The following is a 24,693-nucleotide window of genomic DNA, read 5'->3' on the forward strand; positions in this document are numbered from 1 at the left end:
TTGCACCATAGACTAACTTTTAAATAATCCCCTTATATTTGGCCACCACCTCACCCTCACCTCACCCTCGCCTTCCCCAGCACATGTGCCTGTCATTTGCTCATGTCCAAGGTTCCGCCCTCCACTGCAGACAGTCAGGCCTGTCCTTGCGTCTTCAGACTTACTCCTCCAACTCCTTCTGCCTTCACATTTTCTGTTCTGAAGTTAAAGGGGTCTAGTAGTTCACTAACGATAGAGTTTGTGTTTCTGATCCTTGGCCTCATAATTTCTGTTGATTTTATGGGAGAAAAGGAGGTGAAAAGGCCTTTACTCTGCTAGCCTAATGCTCTTTACATCTTCGTGGCCATTGCCTTGTTGCAACATGACCAGGAAGGCACGTGCCTCCTCGCTGGAAGGAGATGCATTCCAAGGGGAAGGACACAGGACTGGCAATCGGACCCCTGGATGATGCTGGGCACATTGCCTACAGTGTGTTTGGGGCTCTCAGCTATCAGCAGGTGACTCTGGGTGCACACAGTCACGATTCCAGGCAGGATGGGAGCAGAGGCCGGCTCGCTGGGCATAGGTGATGGTGAGCAAATGTTCTGGATCACTGCTGTCCCATTCACATGGACGACTGAAGGACAGAATGTAACGTGCGCCGACTCTCCGTGATGGATGTGCTGTGAGCGTGAGGAGGATGGTAAAGACCAATTACAGGGGAGACGTGCTGGGTTGTACCCCATCAGCCCTAACAGAACCTTGTAGCAATTTAAAAATATGTACGCATGGTGCTCTTTCATCTTTCCCGCCTTCCTAACATTTCCTGGAACCGTCATTTTGTTTATGGAGGGAGCTCAGGGAGTCTACCAGGGCAATGCGTTACTTATGTCAACTGTTGTTAGGCAGAAAGTTAACAGAGTAGCAGGACTTAGGTCATAAATAGTGTACACTACAGCGATGGCTGCAGATTAAGGCTGTGCGTGAGGTTGTTCTAGGTGAAGGACGTCCATAAAAGGGAAAAGTAAAGGAACCTGGTAGCTTTAAAAAAGGAAGTGTTCCTCTTCGAGTTTGGGCACAGACTTTGCCACCTAGTGGCCCGGGAGCCTGAAGTCAGGAGTGCCCACTGTCGGGAGTCCTCACCTTCCGGGCAGGAGTGGGAGAGGGCCAGGTAATTTGCATCTGATGCACTGGAAATCAAAGGCCATCCATCATTTCTGATATCTTGAATGCGATGATTATCATATCAAAGACATACGATGACATGAAGATAATAACTTTTCTGTTGTCCATTATCTCTAAACAGCTTGGAGTAATTATTAGCATGTGTTCTCTTCAAAAGCCTAACACTCTAAACTCTGGAGAGAAAAGCCCTATTTTAACCACCAAGAATAGATACGAGACTAGGTTCAATGTCTTAACGTTAAATGAGAAATTATACAGGTAAGACAGGGAGTCTAAAGGTCTTATAAACTTTGTTACTTAGAATTCGTAGGAGGGCAATGTGGTTACCTGTGTACCTGGGACTGGTTTCATATGAGAAAGCCATCCTCCTCCACTGAGCATATAGGTTGAAGAGAAGAGTCTATGGAGATTGATAGCGAAAGGGAAGCATTTTCAGCTAGTTAGCCAAAAAAGCTCAGGGAATCGGGGATTATATAAACATACGTACATATGCATCAGGCAGTGTGCTAAGTGCCAGTGATAATAAACTAAATAATGCATTCATTTACGGTCATCGGGCTACTCAAAATGTGGTCTGTGGACCAGAAGCAAAAGCATCACCTGATAGCTTATTAGAAACTTAAGCATCTCAGGCCCTGTAGTTGTTTTCGAGGGCTGTCTCAGCACCCTGGATGAGTGAAAAGAACAGAAATGTATTATCTCACAGTGCTGTAGACTGAAAGTCTGAAATCAAGGTGTTGGCAGAGCCATGCCCCTTCCGAAACTGGTAGGGAAATCCTTCTCCTCCTGCCTTCTGGTGGTTTGCTGGCAATCTCTGGCATTCCTTGACGTGCAACTGCGTAACTCCAGTCTCTGCCTTCATCATCGCTTGGCATGCCTCCTCCATGTCTCTGTCTTCACATGCCCATCTTCTAATAAGGTCACCAGTCATATTGGAGCAGGGTCCCACCTGACTCCAGTAGGACCTCATCTCAACCAATTACATCTGCAAGGACCCTGTTTCCAAATAAGGTCACATTCTGAGGTACTAGAGGTGAGGACTTTGACACACCTTCCTTTAGGGGGACTACATACAGTTCAATCCCAAGCAGTTCATACCATCAGTGTGAAAAGCCGTCTTTTGTTTTATGTTTTACCATAAGTTGGAGCTTCCATAGTTCTGTTTCCTTCCTCATGTCTTTCCTCATGTCTTCCTCATGTCCTCATTGCATTCCTAGTGAGTGAGAACCTGTATGTTTAATGAGGTCCCTAGTAACTCACATGCACACAGTACTTCTCGAGGACATCCCCCAGATTCTTGATTGCTTTACACTCTAGACAATGTTCTAGCACCTCTACCAAACTTCCCTAGGGCGTTGCCCACAACATGTAGATGTATGTAGGGTGAGGACGTTTCCCATGCAATCGGGATGGTCGCGAGAGAGCTTTCACTTTTCTCCTCAATGCTGTTCCAGTAGAGTGGGTGGGGACACGAAGGGACATTTGCTCTACCCAGTCATTGACAGCCGTGCAGATTGATTGTTGGGACAGGGGGAATGGAAACGGTGGTTGGAATATAGAAATTTAAAACAAGCTCATATACCTATTGCCTATGGTATATCTTGAATGGTGAGCCTCCGAACTCCCATCTCTCCTGAAGCAGAGAATAAATAATGTACCCTGCTGTTAAACATTGAATCACATCTGCGGAACACGTCCCTGGCCTTGGAGTGGAGCCATGATAGCTGGAGGCCACCTGAAGGTACACAACTGAAGTTTTCTTGGTTATCCTAATGTCACTAACTTCTGTCCCAAAGAGTGGTCCTGGTTCCTCTCCTTTTCTTAGCATTCATACCATCAGTGTGAAAAGCCTGTCTTTTGTTTTATGTTTTACCATAAGTTGGAGCTTCCATAGTTCTGTTTCCTTCCTCATGTCTTTCTGCTCCGTCGCCCTCAGGACAGTGGCTTCTCACCAGGGTAGTTGTCCGTGGTTTAGAATTGTATCGTGACTGTTACCAGCAAGCGCTCTTGAAGGGGATTTGAGCTCTAAGAAATGATAGGATGACGTTTTTCATCTGTACCTTTGTGTGACGGTAGCTTTGGCCTTATCTGAAGACAGGACAATGAATGCATTGATGTCTCATGGTCATATTCTCTCCTAAGTCTGTCATCTGTGAGAGAACGTGTGGGACTTTGTTTTGGAGTCTGTTTCTCGCATAACACAAAAGCTCCAGAGCCATTAGGATTCTCTCCTGCCCACCCCTTCCGTCCCACCGCACCCCTGCCCCTGCCCAGCCATGCCTTCACCTGCTATGGCCTTCTCTCCATTTGCTTTCTGAACAGAATCCACTAGCCTAAAACCAATAAAAGGGTTTTTGTGTCTCATCAGTAAGGGGACGGGATGCCAAATATGTTCTCAGACGCAGGACAGGGTGACAATTTGCCTTTTCACATTTCTTGGTGAAGAGCCTAAATCCTTAAAGTAAACTTCACATGAGCAATTTTATGTGTCCCCAAAAATAAGGCCATGGAAGAGAGTCAGACTTAACAGTTTGACAGAACAGTGAAGCCCAGTGTGCCTCGAAGCGTTCGGTGGGACAGATAATCAGGCCGCGTGGGGAGAGCTTATTTTAATGGCATTATTCAGGCCAGTCAATGGAGGCCACTACCCAGAAGCAGATCCAGCCACGATGGCCGTCCGCAGAGAGGGCTTGTTTGTCCCGAGTCAGGTGACATTTCATCATATGGCCCCATGGAACCAGCCAGCCAGCTTCTCTGGGTGCGGTGCCAGAGAGTGGCAGGGGGCAGAGCACAGGAGACGGGAACAAGGAGGCCGAGTCAGCATTTATTTTCCTGGGCACCTGCCAAGAAACAGCTGCGTGTTTCCAAGGAAGCGCTCCCTCTCCTGGAGGAGAGGCAGCAAGCTGGCTGCCAAGGCCTGTCCTGCCCTCCTCCCCCAGCTGGCGCTCACTCCTGGCGCTGGCGGGGAGCGCCCGTCGCGTCGCGTAGCCGGCTCATCTCTAGTCACTGCTGCGCGGGAGATGGCAGGGGGGCACCAGAAGAGCCATGGCTGGGAAGCGGGGCTGTGTCCGCCGCTTCCTCCCAGGAGCTTTTGTCGTCTTCTCTGCATCTAAGGCTTGCAACTATGGGCCACCACGCCGCCCGGCCTTGGGCCGTCGTCGTCACTTCTGGGATTTCCTCCCACGGGGAAATTCTCACTCTATTTTCCAAATTGGATTTTTATCACTTATAAAATAAGAGTTTGCAATTTGGTGGTATATGAATAAGGGACAGTCTAAGGGGAGTACATTTAAAGCTGGGTGTCCCCTCGATAGACTGTATCTCATCCCCGGAAGATACTGCTCTCTAATCCAGCCAAAGTCAGACCCCATGCTCATTTATACGCATGATTTGGAAGCATCCAGAATAAATGATCAGCTGCTGTTCCTTAGGAGGGGTGCAGCCATGTCCACATCTCTAACAGGATTCTACCTGCCTTCCTACCTCGTCCGTAACAAGGTCTGGAAGGTGAACCCCGTAAGAAGGTCTTGAAGGTGAACCCCGTAAGAAGGTCTGGAAGGTGAACCCCGTAAGAAGGTCTGGAAGGTGAACCCCGCAGCCGTGAGAGTTCCTGGATCCCTTCGGCAGCCGGGGGCTTAGAACCGGCAGAATCACTGCCAGTGGGGCGGGCTGGCTTGTCCCCATGGCACATGTGCTGCAGCCCAGCCCTTCAAGTCTGGCTTTGCCAAGTGGTGGCATCCAGTGAGTGTTGATATGAAGCATAAGCAAAGGACATTGCCAGCCTGAAGGTACAAAAATAGAAATAGCGTCTTTTTTAGAATTTTCCTTTGGAGAGTCAGATTGTCTACTTTCTGTATATTTTCCACTGCGGTGTTCAGTCTCCCTGAGAATGTTCTACATTTGGGTATTTGAGATACACACACACACACACACACACACACACACACACACACACACACACAGATCTATCTATCTATCTCTATATATGTCTCATTATCATGAAAACAAATGTCGGCTCGTGTATGTGGGTTCTTTGTTCTCGGTGGGGGAGGGGGATTTGGACAGGAAAGGGGGCAGCATGCCCTCATTTGCCTACAGTGCCCGGGAGAAATTCATTGGTGATAACTCTCATTGGTGATAACTCACGTGGCTGCGTTGACCTAGACCTGGTGCCTATTCTCCAGGCTGTATGACAAAATCAGCCTCATTGGAGATGGAAATCCTGAGGCTGAAACTGAGAAAACTCACAGCGAGGACTAAGCCACAGCACAGAACACCTACTCGATGTGGTGCAGGTCCGAGTGTGCTTGGCGTCCCGTGAAGGCGGCGGTATAGAAATCGTCTTCATTTCTAGCTGGGGAAGGCTCCCTGGAAGAAGAAGGCTCCTAGCGTTATTTTAATTGTGTAGCTCTGCCAGACTTGCTCGGCTGAGCATGCTTCGCTGGTGTCTTCATACCGTTTATTTTTATTCTTTCTTTTGGCCACATCCTCCAAGCTCAGGCAGAAAGCTGCAGAGATATACAGATTTTATGTAGATGTGCAGGTCCCACCAGACCTGGCAGGAATTCTTTCTGTCTGTCTGGCTAGACTTCTCTAGCTGAGCAGTGAGGGAGTGGTTTTTCCAGGGTAGCAAATCTTTCTTCCCATTTCTGTCTTCATTCTTATTTAAAGAGGCAGGTTTTCCTAAACATCCACACGTGTAAGAAATAATAATAATTCAGATACACTGGATCACAGTGCAGGTTTAGACAGTGCGGAGCGGGGGCCTGCTTTGCCCCCCTCCGGAAGGCACTGGGAGAGTCCCTCAGGCGATGTAATAATACGCATGTGTGACATGCCCTAATCCTGGCATGCGGCAGGGGTCTGGAAAGGCTTGGCCTTAAACTAGGCATGTCTAATAGGGTTTAACACAACCTGCGAATGTGCCCCTGCACAAGGTCACCTTGTAGGTCAGTGGAATGCTGCACAAATTGCATTCTCCTCCAGACTGTAATTATACCTAGGAGAAGGCCGTGTGCTGCCAAGTTCAGCTGACTCCAGATAGGACCAAGATAAACTAAGAGCTTCCTAACATGTCTCTTGTTTTTAAAAAAAAAATTGATGGGCTTCAGGTTTATGAAGGAGCTTTGTGTTGAAGATGGTGAGACCAGCTATTGTCTGCCTTCCCCGGGAGCAGAAAAAGATGGAAATAGAAGCAGGAGGAATTCGAGCCAGAAAAAATAAAATGCTTTGGTGCCAGAAGTTACTTAATACCAGAAAATGATTTTGAGGATTAAACAAATCGAGTAATATGCTCACGAGGACAAAGAAGAACGGAAAGGATTACGGGGAGTAGTCATGGTATAGGAGTAGCATGAAAAGCTTAGGTTGGGTTTACAGTTGTTTGGTGATAGAAAATGGCTATAAATGTGTACCTTGTGTGATATGTAACCGGGGTAATTCTTTAAATTTAAAAGGGTGGCATGAACATTCTTCTCCAGTGAAGCCCATCCTTCAATAGCTGGGCTCCCGGGCCAGTTCAGGGCCTGCACGGTGAGTTAAGCAGCATTTTCGGGTTTCCTCAATGCTGAGGGTTAAATGATTTCAAAACCATGTCAACCAGAGTCCACGCTGGCTAAGGAAACTTTTACAAGTGCTCATGCTCTCCCAGAAGATGTTTTCTGATGGATCTTCCTCAAGCAGCCTGAAGTGGGCCCTCTTTCCCAAGAAACCCCCTGGAAGGAAGTCATGTTGGGAGCCTTAGCATAACTTGGCCTACAACCCACATCGACTTGGGAAACCATTCATTTGAAATGCATAGTATGAAGCTGTGGAGCAATGAAGTCAGGACTCCTCCCAAGAGCCAACAACCAAATGTGGTGGACCGGCCTCAAGGTCTCCTGTGGGGTGAATGCCCCCACTGCTGGTGGTCTCAGTGCCGAGAAGAGCCTTCGCCCTGGTGACCAGCAGAATGGACAGAGCCTTTGGACACGGGATAGCCAGAATATGAGTTCCAGAATCACTTAGAGCTCATGGTCTGCAGAGCTGCTCTCTCAACTCTCCTTTGTGGAGAGGTTTCCTGAGGGTGAGACCTGGACTTTTTTTCAGGAAAGTGCACTGAATCTAACACTTTGGGGCCTACTTTCAGTTTCTCCAGGGAAGACTGTGCCTGAAACAGCCATCTCTTCATAACCCCACCTTTCAGTCAGTCCTGGAATTTTTAGGGATCGTACACATAAGAATAATGAGAAATTCTTTGTGTTAACTGATCCCTGTAAATAGCTCCCTTGTATGAGACTTATTTATATGTTTCCTTTTAAACTGGTTTTTGAGCTCCGATTGAATGAGGATGTGTACATATTCACGTATATTCATATACATGTACACATGTAATTGTTTTTGCATCCCTCATGGTACACTACCATAGGAGTCTACATTTGGTGAATGCTGCTGAATTGGACCGACTGCGTTTCAGCATTGATGTGATGATGAGTCAGAGCAGGCCTAGGAATAGGAGGCTGATCTCCTGACTTTTCTCTTAATAACAGGTCACCAGACTATGATACCAGTTACTTTCCATAGCTGGTTCAGGGGCCAGGACAGCTCAGCATGCTAAAGCGAAAAGCTAGAGAGGCCCGTTGTTTAATGGCTGGACTTCTTTTGCCTTATTTGTATTTCTACTTAGTTACATTGCTGAGAAATTTGACTTGGGCCAGACTTTTTTTTTTTTCCTGTATTGATGCAAGAGAGAAGAAGGGAGAGGGAGAGAAAGATAGAAATATCGATGAGAGAGAACGTCGATTGGCCGCCTCCTGCAAGCCCCCCACTGGGGATCAGGCCCACAACCTGGGCATGTGCCCTGAACGATAATCGAACCGGCGACCTCTTGGTACATGGGTCGATGTTCAATCACTGAGCAACAACCAGCCAGGCGGGCCAGACCACTTTTTAAAACTTGCAATAGCACCAGATAATAACAACCAGAAGGGATTGGTGCTGATTGATTAAATTTTTGCATTAATCAATAGTTTGCCATAACTTTGATATCTAAAATACTATGGTCATTTTTTTAATGTATCAGTTCCATTTTCTAATATAAAAAGGGCAGACTGGTAAGTATCAGACAGTCTCAGGCACCTTAGGGTGCTAAACATTTTCCAGGTAGTCATCATGAGCCCACACAGTTTACTGATGTGAATAAGGAAGGTGTAGGTGACTGCATGTGATGTTTTTTCAAGCACAAAATATGTTAGAGAAGTTAGTGAATTGGGGAGAATAAATACACAATATTAGTTCATCTTCTTATCATATGCTGTTTCTCTTCAGAGAGAAATTTTTGAAGTTCACTTGAATCTGTCTAGAAGTTGGCTTACCAAGAATATAAAGCAATAAAAGAAAAAACAAGGGTATTTTCACTTAACACAAGATTCCACATATATTGCATCTGGTTATCTGAAACTTTAACATGATTCTAAAATGAATTATTTTCTAAATGATGTAATAATTCTTAATTGATAACTAATTGAACATATTTTTTTTTTAAGATTTTATTTATTATAAATCTATGCTTTCTACCTGGAGAATATTATGCTAAGCGAAATAAGCCAATCAGAGAAAGACAAATATCACATGATCTCACTTATTTGTGGGATATAATGAACAAAACAAGCTGATGAACAAAATTGACCCAGAGACATAGTAGTAAGGAACAGCCTGACACACCTCAGGTGGGTGAGGGGGTGGGGGTGGGGAAGAAATAAACCAAAGAACGTATATGAGAGTATGCATAACCAATGGACATAGACAACAGTGTGGGAGGGGGCGGGATCAGGAGGAGGGTGTCAATGAGGGAAAAGGGAGAAATATCTATAACAAAAGTAAATTAATTAATATAAAAAAAAAGTTGGCAGTGCGTTTTCAAAAAACTGTTCTTTCTTTTTGTTGGTTATTCTCTCCATCAGTTTTCTTCATGCTTGGTTTTTTCCCCTCCTTAGCATTTTCTTCCTAACTACTCTGTTGTAAAAGTACATGCCTCAGAGAATAGGTATAGATCTGGGTAAGGAGTTCTGAGATTTGATCTCAGATATCAAAAAGGAGTGTTGGGTTGGCTGAGCAAAATGTTCTGTGTCTGTGCCCCTTGCTGGGATGCCCTGGGGGCGAGGGGACTGCACTGGCTTACAGGACCCTTGAGCACGAAGTCTTGTTATCGCTGTAGAAATGCACGGCGGGGACACTCAAGGAACATCGGTCTACAGTGCTGTGGTGCTCACTGCCCAGGTCACAGCATCCATTTGGATTCGTTGTGAGCACAATGCCTGGTGCTGAGTAGGGGTGTAGTGCAGGTCCATCTCTTCCCTCTCCTTCCCTTAGAAGGTGCCGCTTGTCCACAGCGATCTTTTTTATATCTCTTGCTTCTTGCGATTCAGCTGTTCTTTTTTAAAAATGTTATTGGAGTGACATCGGTTAATACGATTATATAGGCATCAGATGTACAGTTCTATGATACATCATCTGTATATTGCATTGTGTACCCACCACCCACAATTTGACCCCCTTTCTCCATTACTACCTCTCACCCCCCTTCCCTCTGGTTACTATCATACTTTTGTCTGTATCCATGAGTTTTTGTTTGTGTTTCTTGTTTATTCACCTGTTGCTTTCAGGTTTATATCCCACATATGAGTGAAATCATACAAGCTATGTTCTTATTCAAATTTCTTTGCACTGTACCGGCTTAAGAGACCTAGTAATAGGAAAACAGCAAAAAAGAATCTACAAAGACAATTCACAAGAACATGTGACCAAGAACCAAATGTTTTGCCTTACTATTAAATAATTAAAAATGCAAATATTGAAAACACATTTTACCTATCCTATTGGCCAAACTTCTAAAAATTTATAATACCCATAGTGGGTGAGGGAACAGGAAAACGGTCACTCTGAAATACTTGATAGGAATATAAATTAATACCACCTATTAGAAACAATTTGGCAATATTTATTAAAATTTGAAATGGACATATTGTTTGAACAACTTCTATAAATCTATTCTATCGAAATGCAAGCTCAAGTGACCAAGGATATATCTCCATGGTTGTTCTGTGTAGCTTTGTTAATTGACGAAACACGGACTATATCTAAATGTCTGTCAGTTGAGGAATACGTCAAGCATGTGTCGTACTTAGAAGAGGCTATGCCTGTACTGACATGGACGATCCAGTAACGTGTTTATGAAAGAAAAAAAGATGCCACACTGGTGAGGGAGTTGAAGAAAAATGTATTGTTAGCCACTTTTATAAAGATGAAACAGTACACACAGGTGGGCACACACACATGGTTAGACAGAGGAGACAACCCCCCATTACTAGTGATGGTAGCTGGGTAGGTTGGGGAATGAGAGAGCATTCCATGATTTCCTTGTTTGCTTTCTAAGCAGTTTATGTGTTTTTATTACAACAAGCAGTTTTTGTTTTTATAATCCAGAACAGTAAATTTACAAAAAGAAAATAGAAAAAAAAATGAATAAATATTTCTGTGAACTTATCAACTCTCCAGAACTTTATACATCTTTAATTCTGAGCTCAATCCCTGGCAAATAGAGTCATTTAACAAATGTGTGTTCAGTGAAGGAACCGTTGCTCATTCCAGTCTTTGCTCCCGAGATGAGGTTGGCCAAGACTTGGCCACGAGCTCACAAAATATGACCAGAGAGCCTAAAGAACACCTCTCTTCCTTTTTCTCCCTTTTGGTTATCAAATTTCCTTTTTTTCCCCTTCTCCCTGCCCCCAACACCTTCTCCTCACATCCAGGGGTGGAGAACCTCTCTTCTGCCAAGGGCCATTTGGACATTTATAACATCATTCATGAGCCATACAAAATTATCAACTTAAAAATTCACCTACTATATTTGGTCAGGCTAATTTGGTGAGGCATGTGATGTTAGCTAGTATTGATTTCACGGACCTTATATGGCCCGTGGGCCGGATGTTCCCCACCCCTGCTGGGCTCAATGACTAAATCATTTCAGAAAGATCTGGATATATACTATAATCGTGGGCCAGAATTTTTAGTTGACTGAATTCCCATTTGGTCTGTTTATTAGTCTAATGTGTTGTTTTCTTCTGTGTGATTCCTTTTAGTCATTTTGCATATTGGACTTAAGTGTATTTAATATATACATTACATATATGTATATATATGCTACTCTTTGTTGTTTTAACCCTCTCCTTCTAATTTTTTCTTGTAATTTGTTTGATGCTATCCTTCACTTTCCATTCAACACATGCCAAGCTGCAGTGTTCACGGCAGTATGTGCTGGTATAAATACAGACTTACGGCCAGTGGAGCCGGAGAGAGAGCCCAGATATAAATTCACACATGGTCAAATGGTTTCTAACAAAATGTTCCAAGAAAAGATAGTCTCTTCAACAAATGGTGTTGGGAAAACTGCACCTCCATATCCAAAGACAGAAACGGGACACTTACCTTACAGGGTAAACAAAAATCAACTGGGTTGATTTTGGGGTTAGAGACGTGAACGTAAGATCTGCAACTATAAAACGTGTGGAAGAAAACCCGGGGAAAAGCTGTATAGCATTGGTCCGGGCAATTATTTCCTGGATATGACACCAAGGCACAGGCAACAAAAGCACAGACAGACAAGTGGGACTACGGCCGACTGAAAAGCTCCTGCACAGCAAAATAAATAATCAGCAGAGTGAAAAGGCTACCTATGAAATGGGAGGAAGCACTGAGAAGCCACGTATCTGACAAGGTGTTACTATTTCAAAATATGTGCAGAATTCCTTAACACAATAAAACAAACAAAACCATCTGTAACAAATAAATTAATTAATAAAAAATGGGCAAAGGACTTGAATCGATCTTTCTCCAAAGACATAGAGATGGCCAACAGGTGTATTAAAAGATGCTCAACATCACTAATTATCAGGGAAATGCAAATCAAAACCAGCATGAGGCATCATCTCACCCCTGTTAGGCGGCCATTATAAAAAAATAAAATGAAAGAGAGAAAGAGACAAAAAACAAGTGGTGAAGATTTCAGGAAACTGGGACCCTTGTGCATTGTGCGTACGAATGTAAAATGGTTCAATCACCATGAAAAACAGTATGGAAATTCCTCAAAAAATTAAAAATAGAACAACCACATCATCTAGCAACACCACTTCTGGATATTTATTCAGAAGACTTGAAAACAGGATCTCAAAGAGGTATTTGCACTGTCATGTTCATGGAGGCATTGGTCACAATAGCCAAGAAATACAAATAACCTAACTGTCCATCAATGGATAAATGAATAAAGACAAGGTGATTGTGTGTGTGTGTGTGTGTGTGTGTGTGTGTGTGTATAACCCCCCCCCCCCATACACACACACAATGGAATATTATTCCGCCTTCAAAGGGAAATTCTGTCATATGATAAAACATGGAGGACCTCATGGACATGACGCTAAGTGAAGTCAGCCAGTCACAGAAGGACGAATACTTCTATTTATATGAGGTGTGAAAGTAGTCAGACTCACGGAAGCAGAAAGCTGCCAGGGGTTGGGAGGAGACAATGGGGAATAGCTGTCCAGTGGGCCCAGAGTTGCCGTCATGCAGGATGAAGAACTTCTAGAGATGTTTACAGAGCAGTGTGCACATAGGTAACAGTACTGTGCTGTACGCCTAATATGTTGTTAATGGGTAAATTTCATGTTATTCTTTCAACCCATTGTGGGGAAAAGAAACTAAAAGGGCTCAGGACATGTGTTCCTACCATTTTAGCTGTTTTTGAGAAACCTGGTATTATTGCACAATTGAGGGAAGACTGCATGGAAACTTAGAGGTATGTGTTTACAGGTCTAGTCGGAAGTAGACAGAGAATTTGACACAGAGAGGGAAGAGAATACAGACACTTTGACTTACCACTGCTTACCCTTTTCTAAGAGACAGCATCCCATTTCAGAAAACTCTTAAAGTGAGTATCCAGCTAAAGGTAACGTTGTTTTTCTAAACACCTGCTGTGTTGAGCCATTAGACAAAATTGCAAGGCAGACTCACTGTGGTGACATCCTTTCCACAGTTCAGCCTGACTGAGCAATGAGGTGAATGAGGTGGGGATGGATGGATGGATTTGCTTGGTTTTCCTAGTGACAGACAGACAATCTCTCTCTCTCTCCCTCTCTTTCTCTCCCTCTCCCCCCTCCTCCCCCTCTCCCTCCCCTCTTTCCTCCCCCCACCTCCCAATTCTCCTGTGGTTGCTGTCTTGCTTTCTTTTCATTAGCTATTAGAAAAACTAGCATTTGAACCGTAACTTCCCTGCAGGTACAATGTATCACTCATGGTTTTCAGAACTCTAACTGGATGGCTTGGAGAACGTTAGTTTGAAGGAATCTCTGCTACCCAGTTGTGATCTTTTTCATACATTTTATTCCCATTCCTGTCTCTTTGATGTCGATTGTATCCGTCACTGGCCTGGACACTGAAGAGCAAATCTAGTCAATTCCCAACGCCTTTTTTCTTTTGAATGTGCTTTGTGGTTAGATGGTTTTATTTCCGTTTTTGGTTCTTTTCAGCAATTTTAAAAAGGCACTAAGCTCTGCAGACTTCCTGAGGGCAAGGACTGGCTCAGCCTCCCACCTCCATCCCTGGGGTCCAGAGCACTGCCACAGCAGGGGTTTGTTGGATGAGAATGCATGGCTGAAGATTTACTTAAAATTTATGTTTTTCAAATTTTGTATTGGACTTTTAAAAATCATCTCACTTTACTTTTTTTTAATTGTTGAAAGTATTACAGATTTGTGTCCTCTATCTAGGAAAAAGCCAGAACTTGCATTTTCAAAGAAGATATTTGATTATATATAATCTCTTCCTCCTCTGCTTTTGCTTTCATATAAAAATAAATTTAAAATTCCAAGTTTCTTCTCTATTTATTTTAAAACTCTTGACATTATGTATCCCCCAGAATCTTTCTCTAAGACTAATGTTGAAATTATTAAACGCATAGACTGAAAAACTCGATTTTGCTTTTATCTTGATGAAAGCTTGTTATTTACTATATTTTAGTTCTGTTAATTATAGAAAAGTAGCCACTCTGAGCAGAGAAAGGAAAGACAAAGGTCTGGCAATAATGATTCAGGATTGATCGATCAATAGGTAATTGGACAATTTGCACGATTAGACAATCTTGGGTGGAACAAAGTCACAGTATGTCTTCTTGTTCAACCAGCAAACAGCCAGTCTAGTACTAGTCTGCGTGTTCATGTTACTTACTGTTTAATCTTGTCTTCAGTATGTTTTGGTAAGTTTATAAATCCTTGGGTAGGAGAAGCATAGCTGTTTAGTTTCTATTTTACCTAAGAAAGTGCATTTAAAAACACAAGATTCGGCGATGTGCATGGCATAGTGATTTTTGTAGCTGTGGCACATGAGAGAAGAGGTAACTTTCCCTTAGTGATCACTGTGTGGTATGTTGCTGGGAACTGACTTGGCTCACTGGGTTTGGAGGAACACAAACCAGGAAGCACTTGCCATGGATAGTCATCAAGATCGACACAACTCAGTGAGGTAGTTGGGGTTTCTAAAGAAATTGTAAAAGTTTTGGTATACGAATATATTATTATAAAGAAACATTTTAAACAATTTAAAATTAAAGCTTTATGTACAAAATATTGCATCACTTATATTAATCATAGCACAAATACGAAGCAACCTAATTCTCCAAAACTGGAAAAACTTATCTACATAATCGGCATCAAGAACGCCTCTAGGTACTTTACATACGATGTCATTTAATTTCTAGAACAAATGTACAAGCTGGGTCAGTCAGCTGCACATGATGAAGTTGAATCCCAGCGGTTAAGTCACTTTCCAAAGGCCATAGCACTGATGACCTGCTGAGCCAAGGTCGCGTGATCTTTCCCCTAAAACACCCAGCAGATGACACAGCCAGGAATGGAGGCTACGGAGTGACTTAAAAAGTAGCAACATGAAAATATGCCAATGATAAGTCAAAACGTTGGATATAAAATTGGCCTATATTGTGATTTCAACTTAGTTAAGAATGAAAGGTTTGAATAAAAGGTTAGAGAAATATATTAAAGAATTTTAGTGCTCATATTAGATTGGTGGAATTTGGGGTAGTATTTTTTTCTTTATTTTCTAAAATATCTATGATTGTGGATAAATTGCTTTTAAATTAAAGGGTTATTAAAATAGAGCAACTGTAGCATCTGTTTAGTGCAACAGTATCTGAAAATTTTAACGTTTTTGATATGCTTCTGAAAGATTGCATGGCCATTTGCACTTGTGTTAATTTTATGTTTAAATTCCAGATCATCAAGCTATTGGATGGAAAACGATCTCAAACTGTGGGAATCTTGATATCTAGTTTGCATTTAGAAATGAAGGATATCCAGCAGGGTAAGTCTTCTCTATCATTTTTTTCCCCCAACCTTTAATGTTTTTTCAGCTTTTTATTATGAAAGATTTCAAACATATAAACAGTTAGGATGCCATAGCAAATCCCATGTCCCCACTGCCCAGCTACAAAACAGTTTCATCTTATTTCGTCTGAAGCACGCTATCTCCGACTAGATTATTATGAAGCAAAACTCAGACTTAATTCATCTGTTAAAAATGTCAACACGTGGCTAAAAGATAAGGACACATCTTCAAGCCTAACTCCAGTGCCATTATCATGCACTAAAAAACATTTACAGTGATTTCTCAATATCATCAAGCATGTAGTTCTAATTTCTCTTGATTGTCCCTGTAGTCACTACTTCATCCCTTTGTTTATACTTAGTTTGATGGAGGATCCAAACAAATTTCATGCATTGCTTTTGATGTGTCTCTCAGGTTTCTTTTAAGCTAGGTTTCCACCATCCTTTCTTTTTTTTCCCCTTTGTAATTAATTTTCAAAGAAATCATGTCACTTGTTCTGTGGAGTTTCCCACAAGATTTTGCCAATTGTATCACCATGTTCTCATTTATTATGTTCTTCTGTCCCCTGTGGCTCCTGCAAACTGTTAGTTTGATCTAGACACTTCTCCTGAGTGGGGGGAAAATACTTCCTGGATAATATTGTATATTCTACCATGAAGTACATAATATCTGATTTTCTCTTTATGATATTATCAATTACTAATGATCTTTGCCTAGATTCATTATTTTAGTAGAAGTTTTCAAAATTGTAATATACAAATTCCACCATTTCTTTACTACACACTATTACGGAGAAACACTTTTCTTTCTTTGTTCTTTTTTTAATGTTACTGGGTGGCATTAGTTAATAGGATCATATAGTTTTCAAATGCGCATTTCTATGATACATGATCTGTATATTGCTTCTAAATTGTGTACCCACCACCCAAAGTCAAATCATCTTCCGTTGCCATATATTTGGCCACTTTACTATCTCCCCACCCCCTTCTCTCTGGCAACCACCACACTGTTTGTGAGTTTCAGCTTTATATCCCACGCGTGAGGGAGATCATTAGGCTAAGGTCCTTAGCCTTGTCTGACTGACTCATTTCTCTTAGCATAACATTCTCAAGGACCTTTTCTTCGTCCACTTGCCATGTCATTGTTTCTTAATCTCTTCTTTTTTGTCAAATGACACTATTTCAATGTGGTGGTCTTTGACTCCATTTGAAATGAGACATTTAAAGAGAGGGCATTTTACCTATAAATAGTTTTCTTAGTCTATAGAAAAGTAGACCAGCCCTGGCCGGTTTGGCTCAGCGGTTGGAGCGTCGGCCTGCGGTACAGAGAGACCCAGGTTCGGTTCCCGCTAAGGGCACGTACCTCGGATGCAGTTTGTCCCCGGCCCTGGTTGGTCGTGCGGGTGGCAGCCACTCGATGTGTCCCTTCACATCGATGTTTCTCTCTCTCCCTCCTGCTCTATCTGAACACAAAATGGAAAAATGTCCTCGGGTGAGGATAAAAAAAAAAAAAAAGAAAGAAAAGAAAAGTAGACCAAGAACCATCTTATCTTTCTAAATTTGTGTCTCACCTGAAAACAATGCTCCTTTTTCTCAGTAGTCAATTACATGTAAACCTTTATTTCCACATGTCATGATGATATTTTCTGAGTAGTAATACAGTCTCATGAGTTTAGCAGTGTCTCAAACCTCACCGCCCTTCATGCTTCTGTCGGCATTGCTTGAAGTTATTTGGCTTTGGTGCCCAGCAGAAGACTCCATAGGTCCTGAACTGAAACACACTTACGATACTTTCAGACACTGCTTTTCCTCTCAAAGGAGCTTTGTTAAGGGCTTAACATTTTGCTTTACCGCAAACATTAAAAAATTCACGTAAAACTAAAAATATCCTGAATGACACGATAGTTATTCAAACAAGCTGTCTATTTTTAGTATTTAAGCTTAACAGTAGAACTAAATACATGAGTCTGGATATGAAACCTCCAAAAATGTTGCAGTAATTGATTTGAATTAGGGGCAGAGAATGGCTAAAAAGTTCCACCATCAAAAGCAGGAAGGAATTCTCCAGTGACTTTAGGCATTAGGTCGCCTAGAAGAATTGAGTTTGGAATAAATTCAAACCAGGAAATTATGATGCTAGGACAAAGCAAAAATGAAAAAAAAAAAGAAACAAAAGTGAAAAATATCAGCAGGGAAGTTTAGTCTTCTTTCAGGAGTTGAACATTTTGATGGAGTCGGTGACATTGGAAAGTGATTCTTCAGGTTCATTGGCTCCTCAACAGGAGCCCCCTTCATGAGCCTGGGAAAACCAAACCTGCTTGGTGTCATCCCCTTGATGCATAGCACTATGGGTATGAGTTTTCACACTGGCAGCAGCACCTTTGACTTTATTCAGTTCTTTTTCAGCATGTCCTGCTGTAGTATATCAGGTTGCCATACGGATAAGAGACAGTCCAGCCATGTTACCCACTCAGGACCATGAACCTTCCCATGGATTTCCAGCCTTGTTGCACTGAATGTTCATTGTGATTTGGATAAGAGACTTTTCCAGTAGTCTACTGTGGGCGAGAGCTGCTTGCGTGACGCAGACGTGACTTACGTCTTAGCATTAGAAATGTCAGAGGTGGCATCGCAGACTTCTAGGACTTGTGGGCACCATTTTCGTTTTCTCCTGCTTCAGGCACCTCTGGAATCCACCACAGAGTTGGCTCCTGAGCTCCATTGCATGTCTTCATTTAGTAATGCATTCCAGATGAATATGGCAGTATAACCTGAGCTTAATTTTGCTTTAGGATCATTTGACTGACACTGGCATCTGAAGGTCACTCAGGAGCTGGGCTATGTCAGTTACATTTCATTCCGAGTCCATGTCTGGTCGTGAATGGAATGCACTTGGCCTTGTGTTGTCATCCTGATGAAAGGACTCCCTGTGCTGACTTTGGCCTAAAACGTTTGTTTTAATGTGGGGTCTGCGGCTGCAGCGAGAGCTGATTGGAGCAGGCCCGCTGGCCGCCAGGCAAGGTCACACAGCACGACAGCCATGGCGAAATGGCCACAGTTTGGAGACTACTCTTCAGCCTCTGTCATGTATTAATCTTTCACTGCACAGAGACAAATGTACTAACTTGCACTTTTCAGATTCACAAGGAGCTGATGTATAAACCATGCAGCCAGTCTGTTCACTTAGAGAATTTTCCTTTGTCTTGATGGACGTATTTATCATATCTGTGCATTATGACTTGCATATTGCTTGTCTCTACTTGGCATTATATATTGTTTGTTTTTTATCCTTACCCAAAGACATATTTGCATTTATCTTCAGATAGAGCGGGAGGGAGAAGGGGGGAAGAGAGAGAGAGAAACATTGATGTGAGAGAGATACATCGACTGGCTGCCACCCACACAACCCCAACCAGGGCCTGGAACAAGCCAGGGACAAGCCAGGGACAAGCCAGGGACAAACTGCAACCGAGGTACGTGCCCTTAGCGGGAACCGAACCCAGGTCTCTCTGGTCCGCGGGCCGACGCTCTAACCACGAGCAAAGCCGACCAGGGCAACATTATATATTGTTTATGCCATCTTCCCTGTTGTTGAGGTGACAGGTTGGTCACCTAGGCAATAGTTTGGGGTATTTCAGTCCACAGTTACCTCCCACGGATGGATAATTCAGTTTTTATTGGTTCAAGTCTTAAAAACAACCTGTTCTCCTCGTGTGCAGGGTGGACGCGTCTCCACTGTCCATCAGATACTCCCTGTAATGTGTGTTCCAGAAGTGAGATTTGGGAGCTCAAGGCCTGAGATCTGCAGGAGAGAGCCAGTCTTGTCCATTATGTCACGTTGCATTTCTTCGCTAAGAATCTCTCTGATAATTAAGCATCGTTCACAACCGACTGGGCTAATGCATCATACGTAAAAGTCATGCAATGTTTTTAAAATTCAATTTGATTTAAAAAAAATAAACTAAACCTTAGAGTAGATGGAATCTGAATGTCATGTATTCGATTAGTGCTTTTGGGCAAAACTTCATTCCTTCCCTCCCTCCCTCCCTCCCTCCCTTCTCTCAGTAAACACGTTTTGAAGGCCAGCTCTGTGTCAGGCACCATAACGACCACAACACCTGACATCCAGACTCTAACGTCCTCAAGAGCTCAGAGGCTGGTGGGAGAGACCTAAAGAGCAGCCCAAGATGACAGTAGAGTCGCCTATGAAATAACAAAGCGATTTCCTGTCTCCTCCTGTGAAACTCCAGCTGAGTCTTAGAGGGGGAAAGGGTGGTCCTCACACACAGAGGGCCCGCGTAAGGAGGTACAGCTCGAGAGTCCAGATAACGTGTGACCGTGCGGGTGCAGGGCACAGGGCTAGAAAGGCAAGCGGCATCCAGCACGGGAAGGGCTGAGTCTCATCACACCGAATCTGGACACGATCCCATCAGTAACAGAGACAGGATTGAAGACGGGCAGCGCCGGGATGTGATTCTGAGCGCAGAAGTATCTCTCAGGCTGGGGATGACCGGCCTCCCCGGCCTCCCAGGCTCCCGCTGCATCTGATGAGCGAGGGCTGTGCCTGCCCTCCCCCTGCCCTCGAACTTCCGTGGCGCTCTCTCCTTAAAAGGGCCATCCATGTTCTTGCCTTCCTCTGGGTCTTTGAAGGCTCAGCCGTTTTAAATGAACAGCGCTGCACATCCGCTCTGTTTGAAGGACTTTCCCCCCTGCTCTTTATTACTCGCTCCTTTTCCTGATGGGCTTTCAGCTTGAATGTCCCCTCAGAGAGCCCTTCCCCGACGCCCTCCACGATTGAAGTCACCCTAAGGGGATTCTCTTCCATTCTGCACAGCACGTCATTGTTTGTCTGCTCGCGTTCTCGTGTATGTTCGTCTCTAGAATATACTCTCCAAAGGGAGATGGCTCACTGATGCGCCCTGAGCACCCGGTACTGTGCCTGGCACCTCAGTGCTGATCATCAAGTGTCTGTTGAACGAGTAGAGAAGAATTAGTACTGATCGTGGATAAATCAGTTAGAAAGGGATTGTGATTTCTGAGATAAGTGATGAGAGCCTGGACTAAGTCTGTAGAAATGTAGAGGAGGAGACCATATTCAGGGGATACTTGGAGAGAGAATCACTACAGTTAGCCACATCAGATGCAAGCAGTCTTGAAGAAGTCTTATCTGTACCTTGGGTTTCTGGCCTTAACAGGAATGTGCATAATGATGCCAGAAACATAAACTGGACGTAGAGAAAGAAAAGCTCGGGCAGAAGCAGGAAGGTTCATGCCATTTTGGGTGCCGAGTCTGAGGTGACTGGAGACCGTTATGCTGAAGTGTTCAGTGAGCATCCGAACATCCTAGCCTGATGCTAGGTAGACAGGCTAGGTTAGAGACAGAAGATCCCCCAAAAGGTAACCACCTTTATCTGTTTCTCTCAACCCAAGATGGGGTTGGGCATGTTGTAGGAAAAAAGCCAAACCCCTGTGCTGCCTGAAGCTCAAAGCACCGCATGGGAGGGAGGACCGTGGTCACGGAGGAAGCATTGTTTCGGAGACTGACCGTAATACCCACAGCCCTTGTCTGTGGTCCAGGAGAGGCTCTGAAGAAGTGATTTACTTCTTGCTGGTTTTCCATCCACCAAACGGGATGACTCGTATCTAAAAGCATTTTGGCATCCTTGGACACAGTCACTGCCTGCATGACTGCAAATCAGTGTTTTCATTCCACGTCGGTGACTTCCTCTTCTCCCTGTCCCAGGGGAGATGGAAAATTGCTGTTGACTCTTCTCGCTATAAACCTCCGAATGCATTGCAACAGACGGGGTGCCAGAAACCTCCTGGCACGCATTTGGAAATTTCCCGTACACTCAGAATTTATATTCATAACATTTAATCTAACATAAAAATAAAACATTTTTTTCAGTTTAGTTTCTACTACTCCGGAATCTCAGTTTGGGAGTTCAGCAGCATCCGACTATCTATCTGTTTAAAATGTAAAATTAAAATTAAAATGTAAGAGAAGGCCAGTGAGTTATATGCCCAGAGTCTGAACCCCACATCTGGGAACACCCACTGGGCTTTGCCTAATCATTTCTAGAAATATCTGTCAAGGTTTATGTTAGTTGTCTAAACTATAATTAATTTTTTTAATCCTCACCCAAGTATATGTTTTTATTGCTTTTTTTTTTAATCCTCACTCGAGGACATTTTTGCATTTATCTTCAGAAAGAGCGGGAGGGAGAGAGGGAGAAAGAGCGAGAGAGAAACATCGATGTGAGAGAGACACATCAACTGGCTGCCACCCACAGGACCCTAACTGGGGCCGGGGACAAACTGTAACCCAGGTACATGCCCTTAGCGGGAACCGAACCCAGGTCTCTCTGGTCCGTGGGTCGACGCTCTAACCACTGAGCCAAACCAGCCAGGGCTTATTGCCTTTTTTTTTTTTTTTAATAACATTTTTTTTTTTTATTATTGATTTGAGAGACAGAGGAAGGGAGAGAGAGAAACATCGATGTGCGAGAGAAACTTTGATTGGTTGCCATCCATACAGACCTCAACCGGGGACGGAACCTGCAACCCAGGTATATGTGCCCTGACTGGGAATCGATCCACAGCCTTTTGGTGTATGAGACTATGCTCCAACCAACAGAGCCTCCTGGCCAGCGCGAAAATAACTCTTGTGACCAAACCTCTGAAATTCGACATGGATTGTCTAGGACTTCCCTGAGGAACATTGTGACTCTAGGCTAGAAGACCCTATGCTCAAAGGCAGTCGGGCCTCCGCAGTGTGTACCGTATATTCCTCTCAGTAAAAAGGTTCAGAGCATGCTTCTCAAGGGGTGTTTTTAAAAACACGTACATCATGTAAATGTGTGACAGACCCAATAGTCACATCATAAAACGTGTGCAAAAATATGAATTAAAACTGAGATTGGTGATGTTTACTGTCTTACTAATATTGATGGCTTTGGGTTCTCACTAGTTAATATCTCAAGGCTCAGCATATAAATTGGGTGAGGCTCCTTATTCACAATAGTGGACTTAGACCAAGATTTCCACCAACCCTTTGATAAATTCTGTTATAATTTATGGAGGTCAGAGTCTTGGCAAATCCGGTTCAAGCATCCTTGCTTTGAACTCATCCCATGGCTGACGAAGAACTCATACCAGCAGTGCCCCCTCTGTCACATCTCATTGTTGACAGAGCATCTTCAATCTGGGGTTTGTCCGCAGGAAGCGTTCGAAGCCAGCTCGTTTGTTTTGTCCAATTTAGTTAAAACCAGATTTTGGAATCAGAAACCTTTACTTAATTGTCCCCGCATCACAACATGTCGAAAGTAGAAGGACGAGTGAGGATGCCACGTATGTAGGCGTTTCCTCCCCAGAGGCGACTTGTGATCCTGACCTGCTGACACACTGAATGAAGGGGCCGGGGTCAATCAGCTTATTAAATATTGGCTTGCTCGATTTTAAAAAAAACTTTAGGTAAATGTAAACAAGGTTCTAATACTGCCCTTTTCTTCCCCACCTTCCTCGTCCTCCCACTGAGTCTCAGCACCTGAGCAGCGGGGTCCCGCCCACCTCTGTTTAAGCCACTGTTCATTCCTTCAGTTGGAGCTGCGTCCAGAAACCAGAGGGTGGCCTTTCTTTGTACTTTACCTCCAGGCACTGACTGGGGCCATCCAATCTGCCTGGAATGTAATTTTGGCTTTAAAAGAACCAGAACTAATGGAGGAACAGAAGCAGCTTAACCCAGCCTGTTTCTCATTCCACTGCCCTACGGAGACGAGAGGGGTGCAGGCGGGGAAGCAGCGAGAATTCTATGCTGCATCCCTTCTTTGAGGTTTGAACCATGGACAATTTTAATTGCACCTATAAAATGGCACCTTGGGCACCTCCAGGCATATAGTGCATGCCTGGTCTTGGGCAAGAATTGGGATGTTTACTTAATGAGACTGAGTGATTTTGAGGTTTTGGAACCGATGAGATAATGTCACCTTCGGTGTTGTCGTTTCTTCCACCTCCCGGCCAGCTTCTGTTCACTGAGTCCTTTATACCTGCCCCCTGTTTCCATCAAAGCCCAAGTTAAAGTCTGTATCGGCTGCCATGGCACTAGCAGGCTTTGGCAATGTAGATAAGACTGGGAAATACATTCCCTAGGTAGTTCCTATTCCTTATGTGTCTGGAGGCAACGTGCGTGTGTGTGTGTTTCTTCATTCTTGGCGCCTTTGCTTCTCTTCTCAGTCAGTTCTGTAATGCAATAGAAGGTTGCAATGATATCTTTTAAAGGAATTGTATCTTTTAAAGAAAATTAGTCTCTATATTGGATTTTCTTTTCTTTATTTTTTAATCCTCACCCGAGGATATGTTTTCGTTGATTTTTTTTTTTTTTTTTTTTTTTTTGAGAGAGAGAGAGGAAGGGAGAGGGAGGGATAGAAACTTCAGTGTGACAGAGACACATCGATTGGTTGCCTCTTGTACACGCCCCAACCTGGGGTTGAAGGAACCTGGGTATGTGCCCTGACCGAGAATCGAACCTGCACAGTTCGATGCCCAGGGAGATGCTCCAACTGGCCAGGGAGAGTTCATCTTCGTTTGATTATTTATATTTTTGTTTCTTTTAAGATCATGACTTTTCAAGTTTCAGATTTCTCTGCTTTAGAAATTCATTTTGCTATGACTTCAGCTGCCATCCTGATTATTTTCAATAACTGCAAGTAGTTAGATTACATTTTGATCGTTTTATCCCGCATGTTAAGACAGCATATTCGAATTGAATTGCTATTCGTGATAACTGGATAATGATGAAGTTATGGTTGTGTGGAATATACAGGTGAAATTTTTGTGCCAGGAGCTGTTTGTGGCTCCCCGTGGGAGACTACTGGTTAAGGTACACCCTACAATGTCGTTTACCATGGCTTCTGTATAGACTGCCCTGGGTAGTTGGTTAACTGATCTCTCTCCGTGTGGTTGTTTCTCAGGTGGGGAGGAATTTAGGTGGCGTGATTATTTATAGCTTAACACTTATCCAGCACATTTCATTATGGAACTGAGCTTTGGAACTCAAACTGTCTGATTTCGTGCCTTGGTATCATATCGGTAAAACTAGGGACAG

The 24,693-nt window shown here is 43.5% G+C and overlaps 1 protein-coding gene across 3 annotated transcripts in view; it reads left to right on the forward strand.

The window, feature by feature from the left end:
* FMN1 (formin 1) overlaps nucleotides 1–24,693 on the forward strand; it is a 370,459-nt gene that overhangs the window by 198,216 nt on the left and 147,550 nt on the right. For all 3 annotated transcript variants that reach the window (XM_036268755.1, XM_036268764.1, XM_036268772.1), the window contains one exon: nucleotides 15,480–15,567. In XM_036268755.1, the coding sequence (XP_036124648.1) occupies nucleotides 15,480–15,567 (88 nt within the window). The remainder of the gene's footprint in view (nucleotides 1–15,479; nucleotides 15,568–24,693) is intronic.

The sequence above is a fragment of the Molossus molossus genome, unplaced genomic scaffold (genome assembly GCF_014108415.1).
Source record: "Molossus molossus isolate mMolMol1 unplaced genomic scaffold, mMolMol1.p scaffold_m16_p_1, whole genome shotgun sequence".
Classification (NCBI taxonomy): Eukaryota; Metazoa; Chordata; class Mammalia; order Chiroptera; family Molossidae; genus Molossus; species Molossus molossus.